This window comes from Ostrinia nubilalis, chromosome 4 (assembly GCF_963855985.1).
Source record: "Ostrinia nubilalis chromosome 4, ilOstNubi1.1, whole genome shotgun sequence".
NCBI lineage: Eukaryota > Metazoa > Arthropoda > Insecta > Lepidoptera > Crambidae > Ostrinia > Ostrinia nubilalis.
Genome location: NC_087091.1, coordinates 16,972,162 through 16,984,274, shown reverse-complemented (window position 1 = coordinate 16,984,274; position 12,113 = coordinate 16,972,162). Strand labels below are relative to the sequence as shown.

The window sequence follows — 12,113 nt, the reverse complement described above, 5'->3', positions numbered from 1 at the left end:
ATGTCGTTTTTTCGTAACATCAATTTGACACATAACAAGACAATAGTTTGTAGCTTCATCAGTATACATGCAGTCCTATTAACATTCATGTAACTGATATAAATGTCATAGAATCTAGCATAGATAGAATCGAAAGTGATCTCTAAGTTACTGTGCAAAAGGGCCCAAAATCGGATGAAGATGAAGTCGAAGCATCACTAATCGTGAATCATGCATCACATGTGGCTGTAACTCCTAATTATTTGACATATGCAAAGTTATGAGGCGTCGTTGTGGTTTAACAAGGTCATTTGAATGATTAAAGGACATTTACATACCATTCACTAGAATGGTTCGCCTGAATCACTGGACTAAGTTATTGATGAAGTCGATCGGGCTGTGAATCCATGTAACTCTAATTACGATGTTGACAGTGCATCGTATAGTAGATTGCTTAACATTGTGATTGATGAAATACTTAATGGTGAATGTTATACTAAACTTGATGACATTCTGGTATTGAAGTTCGTATTTTTTATCTTATTGAAAAGGAACACTATGTTTAAAAGAATGCAAAGAAAAAAATACATTAATTAATGATGACCAACATGATTTATGGAAATTTTGAAACGTACGGAGAGATCTTGCCAAACATTGGAGCACATTGCCAACATTCATTATTTTCTTGTCACAATACAACAACACACTGCGCCAAAAAGTAAACTTTCGTTTGCATTTTCAGTCTTTTTGGTGGAATGTTTACAAGAATTGCTATATAAATCTTGCTCCCCGCTATTTTCAAGACAAATGAAAAATTGCGAGTCCCGCTAAGCAAAGCGACACATTAAAGTGAAGTCATGAATCAAGCACGGGCAATTGGTATTCAGGACGTAAAATTTAAAGCCCAGACAATTGAGTCATCACTAAGAAAATCACACTATAATGACAGAGCAAAGGAAGATCGCAAACAAAGGAGTCGATGGAATCGATTGGCTATTGAACACAATTAAGCGTTTAGACAGCTCGAAAGCGAATCGAATGTATTAAAACGATTATTCGGTGACTAAGTATACAAATAGGCTGCTTATAAGATTATTCTACTTTCTTAAATGGGTATTTACGTACAAAATACACAGTTTTAGTAGCTACATTATCTAAATTGCCCTGAAATAGGTTGTCTTTGATAGCATTCTTATTATTTTGGTAAAAATGGAGATCTATTACGATTCCATCACTTAGAAAAACAGTTTTTGGCTTCTTTTATTGCTTTGCACGTGTCATTTTTTTATACTTCGCTAAAAATAGGCTATTCTCTTGCTTCCTGTTCGGAGAAGCGTTAGCGCGAGCAATCGCAAGTTGCGAATTTATTTCGCCCCATCGCGAGCGCGCCTAATTAGGCGAGCGGGCTGACGTTTATTAATCGCGACACGAGTCGTTGTCGCTCGCTTGTCGTCTTTTTGTAACGCTACGCGGTCGCTTGTCGTCTTTTTGTACCGCCAAGCGTTCCGGTGTACGCTTTCAAAGCGCGGTCTGTTGTTGACAAAAGTTTAAAAGGGTCTAATTTGGTTTCTTGTAGAGTGTAAACCTGTCTCCATTCGTTAATAACAACAATGCAAGGATATTATTCGTATCCTTTAACAAAAGTTTAAAATTAATATTGTGCGATACATGATAAATGCATTTCGACCAATCAATCAATCTGATTTTATTTTTTTGCCCTGTTTGAGTCTGATTGTAAAGATCTTTTAAGGCTTGCAAATGGATTGGTATCAATCACTCAGTTTATTTATATCGATCATTCATTCGATATTGGACTCGTAATGGAAAGTAGAGAAACCCTTTTATGCTATAATGACTCTTATTGATATAAAAGTAGTAACATCTCAAACTTCGTTCGTTCGTTTCAGCCGAAAGACGTCCACTGCTGGACAAAGGCCTCCCCCAAGGATTTCCACAAAGACCGGTCCTGCGCCGCTTGCATCCAGGTACTTCCCGCGACCTTCACCAGATCGTCGGTCCACCTAGTGGGAGGCCTGCCCACGCTACGTCTTCCAGCTCGTGGTCGCCACTCAAGAACTTTCCTGCCCCAGCGGCCATCAGCTCTTCGAGCTATGGAAATCTTTAAACCTATCACAACCAGTTTAATATTTTATGACGTCATTTACAAAAATAAAAATACAAGAGCCGTCTAATACAACGCGTACCTCAAAACTGAACTTCAAAAACTTTACGGGCACGTGTTGACCAACAAAGTTGTCCTCGCTATATCCTCTTTGCATATCCATTCCGAAACAACTGTACATTCGCAAATAGCTCAGTCCATCTCTTGTTTCCGCTGCACAGCACCCACTAATTAGCCCAGGAGCGCAGACATGGATTAATCACAGAGTGTCACTCGCTCACTCGTTGCAGTCTTGTGTGTAACTTTATCTCTGGGTGCGTAGGGGCGCGACCGGAATATTATGCTGTCGATGATTTGTACTTTTTGAACGAAAAAATGTGTCCGAAAAAGGAAAGTTAATCACGGTAATTGTCTGAATTGGATTAACTTCAAAGTACGTGCCAGATAAACGCAATTCGATCTTGCTCGCTTAGATCATACTTTCTCAGAATCCTTCATCAGTACCTTAAACTATCAACAGGCCCCAAAAATGTCCGCTGAACTCTACAGAAACCTTTTAGCTACATAAATTGAACTATTAAGTCCTTTACAAGAGCGCACACCCCTAGCTGCCATAGGTGCCGTCGGCTTCGTCTTCGTAATTAATATAATCGTAACGCATCCCGTTTTAGTCGTTCAAATTAATGGGCACGTCCTTTGTGATTTCAAAACAGACAGCTCATGCTTCACAACGACCATTTTCAGTAATGAACCGAGCTTGTTCATTTTACATACATAATTGAACGCGATACTTTTTTGGGAAACTTTAGCTGGGCTTAAAAGGAACAGTGGGTAATGCAATTTCACGAAAGCCACAGATTTTTATGTAAATTCTTCAAAATATGCCGAGGTTAATATTTCATAACAAATTACTGTTGTTTGAAATGCTAATACATTTTTGAGGGCATTCATCCGATGCCTTGAGGGATCGCGTGATGTAAAGAAACATTATTATAGTGTATTGAATTGAATGAGAATGTTAAAGTGGTTTGTAATAATACTATCAACTAACAGCCTTGATCTATTATGTAAATGCTTGTCAACAGGATATGGGGAACTATAGCTGTGTGGCAGAAAACATAGCTGGAAAGAGGATATCTGAACCCGCCCTCCTGACTGTGTATGGTAAGTTTATTTTAATTTATCAACTGATTTTATTTCATGACCAGAATATGTATAGCCTTACACGTTTTCAAAAGCTCTTTAGTAATTGCAACTTTGTTCGTGGAGTGCCTTGCTAACATGTTATTTATAAAAGGCTGATTATGGTTAAGATAACAACAATGTAAGGGTACTTTTAAAATGAAACAAGCGATAACGATGTGAGAATCAAAACCATAATTTACTCACCTCTGAGAATTCCCATTTTAATAAAAAAAAATCTTACCAATACCTTTGATATCTTTTGCGTTGTTATGAGCATTAGAGAGAGAATTAACTTTAGAATTTGCAGAATATTGTAATGTTATTCAATAGCTGCACGCAAACTCACGTCCAGCCGATTATCTCTAAAAAGCGTTAGACAATTTAATAACGTCTAAAGACCTAACAAGATATTACAGTCTTTCATTATTTCACATACAATTTATCGGACAACCGGGAATTTCCGATGGTGTTTAACGCTCATTTCTCCCTCACTTATAAGTAATAACTATCTTTACTTCACGGAGATCAAAGGGCATGCGCCGATGGCTTGCAATTATAGCGTGCGCGAGCGCCGAGGAATCATTAGGGACGCAGCGCCTACGCTTGCCAAGATGGCGCCTGGCTAACTGATTGCAATCAACACCTCTGACTTAACACGTCCGAAAGCATGAGAATCATTGGTATTGTTGTGGTCACATACATATTTGTGGTCGTGATCAATAATTTCAAAGCCTACGCCTTCGTTAACTTTAACAATGCAAAGACTTGAAGTGAGAGAATAAACTTCTGAAATGTGTTATTGTCTTTTTTCGTAAGTTATTTTCTCTTTAGAGACTTCAAAATTATTTTCATAAAACAAATTACAAGTATGTTTGCAAATATAGTTACATTTTCAATTCAAAATACTTTACAATCTCACAAAACGTGCTCTTATTCAGTTTCATTTTTCCATTTCTACAGTAGCTAAATGCAGTCTGCAGTTCCAAAACAAAACGCTGAGTATAAACAACAAACAAACTATTCTCTCTGCAAGCGTACACTTCTTAATTGCAGTCAAATAAAGGGTTGTCTAGTTCGACAATTCAGTGTTATCTAATTGCTCGAACCATTCGTGCGGACTAACACCAATTACGTTTATTAGAGGCAGCCCTTTGTGTGGGCTTACAATTCACACACTAACGTGCAAATTGGGTAATATATCGTCTTTATCTCGGAGGGGCTGGTGGGCGTATGTCGCCTTAACAATACTTTTAGGGTTCCGTACCTACCACAAAAGGAAAAATCGGAACCCTTATAGGATCACTTTGTTTTTCGTCAATACCATTTTTCTCAGGAGCGCGTGGAAGTATCAAGCTGAAATTCATATTAAATACTCAAGTCTACAGTTGCTTGGAGCTGTGAAAAAATCAAACTTCTAAGCCAACGCAATCAGAAAATACGACCGTATATGCCGCAAATTTTTGACACTCAAGGGAATCAAAACCTACAGGGTACTTTCCGTGAACTCAGAATCTTGAAATTGGGTACGAAGCACACTTAAGCAAGTCTTATAGCACAGATAAAGCAAAAATTGCGAAAAGCATAATTTTTTAGTAACATCATATAATTAAAATATTACCTACAGGTTTATACGGAGCCCTTGGTGTACGAGTGCGACTCTCACTTTGCCGGTTGTTTATTACCTCCACAATTATATAATGATCCAGCGTTTTATCAATAGCGACAGTATCTCTTTCGTTTGTAGCATTGGTGGCATCATTAAATGTATTGTGTTGAAGAGTTGTTGAATTCTCACCTCGTGTTGGCGAGGCTTTTGCTTTTTTAGCACTGTGTGCTTAATTTCACGTATAAATGATACTATTTATTGGGATTAATCGCTATCCATCTCGGCTGAACCATTTAAGAACCTAGTAAGGGACATGTTTTCAGATTTTCGTTTTTTATCATAAAGCTACATAATATTAAGGTACCTACCGAATACAAAGACAGAAATTTCGATCAAACAACTAGAAGCCTAAAAGGCAAGGGACTCCAAACCTAGTAACTACACCACAAACCCAATTTGACCATTTTAAAAAACCAGTAAGTAACATAAACCATTTCGAAACCTAGTAAGTGCATGAACATACTAGGTTTTATAATGGTCAATGTGCCTTACTGGGAAATGAAAATACGTATCCACCCCCCTACCGACCATCACAAACCTAGCATCACTGGCAACACACACTGATCAAAGACTTTTGTCTTGAGACACTGCGGTATTTCGGACGTGAGAATATCGCGAAGCTTCCCGAACGCTGCCCAGCCGAGTTGGATTCGACGATTGACCTCTTTCTCGAAGTTGGATCTACCTAACTGGACTGTTTGTGCCAGCTATACATAATTGTCAACAACTTCGAGTATAGTGTCTCCAACCTTCAGAGGAGTGGGTACAACACGGGCATTTGACATGATTTTTATCTTGTCCATGTTCATTTTAAGACCCACTTGTTGAGAGGCTCTACTGAGGCCATCGAGCATTGTGCTTAGATCCTCTACGGTCTCAGCCATGACTACGATATCGTCCGCGAAACGAAGGTGGGTGATATTTATGCCGAATCCGCTCCAGTCCAGAAGCTTGAAAACATCTTCCAGGGCGGTGGTGAATAGTTTCGGACGTAGACATGGCTCAGAAGTGAGATAGTTTTTCAAGATTTTGTCGTCTTTTTTGAAGAAGAGTATTACCACACTTCTGTGCCATGCCATAGGCGTTTTTCCCTCGAGCTCTATCCTTTTACCGGCGTTCCGCCTGCTTTCAGAAGCTCAGCCGTGATTCCATCATCACCCGGTGCCTTGTTGTTTTTCAGCTGTTTGAGAGCCATTCTAATCTCGTACAGACTGATGTCCGGGATATCTTCGATGTAGTGTCGGGTCAATCTAGCTCTTGGCTCTCCGGCTAGATTTGTGACAGGTGTACATACAATCGTAGTTGTCCGTAGAACTTCTCAACCTCTTCCAATAACTCAGGCCACAACGAGATGTCTCTGCCATCCTCGGTCTTCAGCTTGGTCAGTTGGCTTTGGCCAACAGACAGATCCCTTGCGAACACTTTAGAGCCTGGTAATTTGGTACGTTCAATCGCCTCTTTAATACGATCTGTATTAAATTGGCGTAGGTCGTGAGTCAAAGACTTGGAGATCTGTCTGTTAAGATGCCGATACTGAGCAGCATCTTCAGAGGATTGCAGAACCAAGTTCCGTCTCTCTTCCATAAGTTTATTGGTGAGGTCAGAGATCTTTTTGGTTCCTTATGAACGACGGGTTTTAAAGAACTTAAACCCAGTCGTTTGGACAATTTCCACGAACCTGTCATTGTATCCGTCCACATTTTCACAGTCTCCTAGGCATTCGAAACAATTTTGCAACTCGAGCTGAAAGGTTTCGGGGTTTTGGAGTTGGATGGGCGCTGGGTGGAGCGTAGACTTCATCAGTCGACGCCTCTCCAGCTTGGGTCTGATATTCAATGTGCCTCTTACCATTCGGTGATCACTTCCTGTTTTGACCGACCTATGGTAAGATTGAAATGGACCCTGACCCCAATAACCATTTTAAAACCTAGTAAGTACGCTCATACTAGGTTTGGATTCTGGTTTTTTCGAAGTAAAAAAAAAAGAAAACCATTTGAGTGTTAGTAAGGGCCATAAAACTTGCTATTTAAAAGTTAATTAATTAATTTATTGTAAAATATATAGTTAAATTATTAAGCTTCAAAATAAATATCAAAAAGTTTTCAAAAGTTTTAGTATACCAGTATGGTAAACGAAAATGTGTTTTTTCGCGCTCCTGTAAAATTTACTCCGCTGCTCTTACTAGGTTCTTAAATGGTTCAGCCGATCTGTTAAAGAGGACACGTGAGATCATTATTTGGTTTTATAACCATAAAAATTGGTCTAATTGATCCCAGAGGTGAGCCCAAAGTGAGGTCTTTTTTCAAGTTTTTCAAGTCACATTTATTGTATATGTTAATCGTTTATTAGGAAATTAAATGTGTTTTTCTTTAAGGATATTTATTGGGCTTTCAAATAACACCAATATTGTTGGGGCACCATGATTGTGTCAGTAGAAACGAGTTTTTCTGTAAAACGTAGGTGGGCCGATTTTTGTAATGACCAGTATAGTATTGATATCAACTTCGACGCAAATGACTCCCAAAATAACTTTCTACCCCTTTCACACGTTTGTCATGAATTATAATGTTAAGGAATTGTTAAGTAAAATTTCAAGTAGATTGAACCAAAGAATCACTGTCCCATACAATCTTTGCCCCCTTTTTTCACCCACTTCATTTCATGACCCCATTTCGGAAAATCGGATGCCTACGTCATACAAAGAACACACATTCCAACTTTCAGGTCTCTACGATATCCGTCAGTCATTTAGGACAAAGCATTTTTACTAGTTGTCCAATACTCTAACGTTCCAGGTATGTCAATTGACAGGAGGGCGCTACTATCTTAATGGGTTATTTATTAGTCCCAACTTTATGCCACTTGACATTTCAGAATCGTTTGACTTTAGATACCTAAGCGATTTGATATTCAGAGTCTTTTAATGAAATCAAGTTCTAAAATAACTTGAGGTGTTGTACCCGATCAAGCTTTTCATTGCAGGACAGTTAAATATTTTTATTATTAGTTTCTTCTTTAATTAGTCTTGATTTGTCAGAGTAGGTAAAGGCTCCATGAGAGCAAAATTTAGCTTTATAATAGTTTTTAATTTTTTTCTTGAAATATTTGACGCCTTGTAACCTCTCGTTAATATAGGTCCACACAAATAAAGAATGTTTGACTTAGACTTTAATAATTATGCTGTACATAATTATAAATAAACTAGCTTTCCGCCCGCCGCTTCGCCCGCGTAGAGTTTTTCGGTTTTTATATAACCTATTACACTCAGATATAATGTGGCTTTCTACTGGTGAAAGATTTTTTAAAATCGGTTCAGCAGATCCCGAGATTACCCCTTTAACAAATATACAAACACACAAACTTTACCTCTTTATAAATTAGATAAAGATAGGTAATTTGAAACTGTATTTTGTTTTATTCTTTTTTTATTTTAAACATTTCACAATCCAAACTAATATTTACTGTAAGTAAATGCCAAATAGTAAATATTAGTTTGGATTGTGAAATATCCTACTTCCTACTAATATTATAAAGGCGAAAGTTTGGATGTCTGGATGTTTGTTACTCTTTCACGCAAAAACCACTGAACGGATTTTGTTGAAACTTTACAGTATTATTGTTTATAACCCAGATTAACATATAGGCTAACACTTATGACGATATGTGACAAATAAATTTCAATATATAAATAAGAAGTGTCTAAAAAGCGCCATCTACCTATCGTCATTAGTTAAAATCTACAGCGCTGGACAAACTACTGTATGACGTTCGTAAATATTCATTCGGGGGAAGCCGTGAAACGCCATCTATCAACATGATATCTAACGGGGGTAAAACGAGGTCTACGCGAACAAAGTCGCGGTCGGCCGCTAGTTTATAATAGGTAGCTTTCCCTCCGCAACCTTATTGGTATTCCATGTATGTGTCTTTTAACTGATTTTTGTAACACATTTCATGTAAAATTTGTCCAGTTATAACTCCATTTACATCTGCATCTGTAAACAAGGGTTCATGTTCTCCAGCCCAGATGCCGAGTAAACAGAATCGTCTTTCAGTGACGTGCAGCTGCCCCTATATTTGACCCACTGATCTAATTTTTTATTGTTTATTCGTATCAGTGTCAGTGTCTTCTAAAGAGTGTAAGACGATTGTATTTGTAGGTACTATTAAAATGTAATTTTAGCTCATTGGTTTTGTCTCATATTTGAGGAATGTACTATGTATCACGAGTAGAGTCTTCGTTTAAAAGGATGCGAACGATTTAAATTTCAATAGGTAGACAAAATTGATAATTCTTAATTATCAAAAATTTTAGCTTTCTCCTGTAGCACTGATATTATTATACTGTGAGTCATCAAAGTCATCATTGTCAAAAATATTGACAAATCGCGAACTGTCACGGCCATAAAACTGACACGCGTCCGTCCTCCGTAAGCGCCACCGCGCGACTGATTGAGATTGTCCAAGCCGTCATGGACGATTTTTTCCACATTTTTTAACATAGTAACTAAATAAGACGCAATATAAAAATTTCATCCGTTAAAAGCCCTCAAGTTATTTCTGGACTTTAGTTTAGTAAAAGATTTAGAATCTCAAATCGCTTATTTTAAAAATAAAACCATAAATAGAAAATGAATAGAGGTAACTTTGGGAATTTATTCTATCGAGTCAACTTCATCAAATCGTGTTTCCATCCGTTAATAGCCCTAGAAAATATCCTCAACTATGCCCAATAAAAATCTTAGCCTTTAATTTTACTGTTTAGTACCTCAAAAATGATAAATGAAAACCTCATTTTCGCCATTTTCTCTGCTACCCGGCCTTAATCTTTAGCCCATTGTTTTCATCATCATCATCATCATCATTTCAGCCATAGGACGTCCACTGCTGAAAATAGGCGTCCCCCAATGATTTCCACAATGGCCGATTGGTGGCGGCCGCTACCTTTATGAGGTCGTCGGTCCACCTTGTGGGTGGACGTCCTACGCTGCGCTTTCTGGTACGTGACCTTCACTCCAGACCCTTGCTACCTCATCGGCCGTCAGTTCAGCCCATAGTTTTATTATTGGTAGTTTTCAATAAATAACTGAAAACTTTCGTCCCCGACTATACTAGGTATCGCACGCCACCTTGCGTGTGTCTCTAACTAGCGATCTGCGCGGAGATATTAACATACAGGCTAATGCACGCGGGTCTGCCTAGATTTCTGAGAAAGATCTGTTGGGCAACAGCCTAGCATGGGTTTATGGCATGCTTGCGTGGACTGTGCGGTGTGCTAACGAGTCCAACGAGGTGGTTAATATCAATTTATATGCCGTTAAGTTATTGGAATAAGTGAAACTTTAATACTTAATGATGAAACTTTAAATAACCGAAGGATTGAGAATAGGTTTCAGCAAACGTTAGCAAATCATGCCGATGCGAATTCGGTAGTATTGAGGGAGGTAGGTATAAGTATTTTATGCTTGAAGATTAAGACTGACTGCCGAGACACTAGACACAATAGAAATTTAATTGTACGGGGCTCACCGTGAGCCGCCAATTCAATGTACAAGAGAAGCTATAGAGTCAAGTAAAGATATTTATGCAAAGAAGAATGAGAACACGCAAAGATTATGCTTCCTCTTGGATCGGTACCTGCTTTTGTTGTTATGACCACAATTCACCAGTCCATCGCCCATAATATCACGGTATAATTTAAAATAGCCCATTTCATACATCAGAAATAGGCCGACGTTTCAAAAGCATGCGTTGTTTATGACATGCGTGAAATCGATTACATTTTTCCACACGGAATTGGAGTATTTGGTGCGGATTCCGTAAATGGCGTGCTTAGTTGGGTTGAAATTTAGCTATTGTATTTTGAAACGTTTTGGTGATGGATTTGAGGAAAATAAGCGATTTTGTAGCCCGTTATACTCGTTACAATGTAAGCAGAACATTTGCAATTAACAAAGCGTTTTGGTTTCCAGGGTTTCTTTTTGATTGACATAAACTATCACGTTCTGAATAGAATAGACATTCCCATGATAAAATTAGCAAATAAAACTTTAGGGAGTTTTGATACTTTTATTTTATAATTTTAGCCATATTCGATCTACTACTGAAAGTAAGGAACGCCAAATAACACTATATCCCGCAATTTTCATGACAGCATTTACCAAACTCTATATTTAGTCAACTTCATGCTCGATCATAATACACCTTTTATTAGTCCCAAAAACTAAGCATCCCTTTGTTCCAGTAAACGGTGGTTGGAGCTCCTGGTCATCCTGGTCTCCCTGCCGCTGCAACGGTCGCGCGACGGGAGGGCAGCGACGCACGCGCACCTGCACCGAACCGTACCCTTTGAATGGAGGCGCGCATTGCCAAGGCCAAGCCGTGCAGAGGACGTCAGACTGCGTGCCGTGTCAGAGCGGTGAGTGTTGTGGATAACAGATGGCGCTGTGCGCAGTTGAAACACGCTAGTGAAATTTGCTACGGTTAGGTGATCTATTTTTTTATCAAAAGAGATAAAGTCTGACTCCAGAATTGATGTGACTAATGTAGAGTCAAAAACGCATGGGATATTATACATTTTGGTTCCAAAAAAGCTTCCATTAATAAGTAATGTATTACTAATTAAGGTGCCAAAGTGTTTATTTTAACGTGCCATTGTATAGAAAAAGTGTAGGAATTCAAAAGTTTTATAATCTTTCATTCTGATTGTTTTAAATGTTAAACTGATTGTGATGTTACGTAATGACTAATTTCAATGCCCTTTTTCACTGCTGCCATTGAAGAAACGTACATGGATAATACTCAACAATTGCTTGTCGGTAAGTACACGTAAATTGTTTTCAAAATTTAAAATTTTCTTCGGATTGGCCATATTGTGGTACAAAATCTTTTGTAACAAAATACACTTAACATTTAGAATTGAAGATGTAAATTATAGACACTTTACAAAACGCACTAAAATTTCACCGCCGCAACTTAAATAAAACCCTCAACACGTTTATCTCGATCGCTTATACCACAATGAAAATATGATGGTAAGTGACTTCAAAACTAACCAGGTTGACTCGATACCTATACGAAGAGATTATAACGTCGCTTATTATGTTTGCAATGTGTTTGTCGCTTTTGAGTTTGAATGTTATCAGAAGATTAATAATATTA

General features: G+C 38.1%; 1 protein-coding gene across 3 annotated transcripts in view; it reads left to right on the top strand.

The window, feature by feature from the left end:
- The window catches only part of LOC135071273 (netrin receptor UNC5B-like), a 132,639-nt gene that overhangs the window by 99,438 nt on the left and 21,088 nt on the right, over positions 1-12,113 (top strand). For 2 of the 3 annotated variants that reach the window (XM_063965065.1, XM_063965064.1), the window contains exons 5-7: positions 3,187-3,265; positions 11,197-11,370; positions 11,735-11,770. In XM_063965065.1, coding sequence (XP_063821135.1) covers positions 3,187-3,265; positions 11,197-11,370; positions 11,735-11,770 — 289 coding nt within the window. The remainder of the gene's footprint in view (positions 1-3,186; positions 3,266-11,196; positions 11,371-11,734; positions 11,771-12,113) is intronic. The other variant, XM_063965066.1, reaches the window with a different exon arrangement.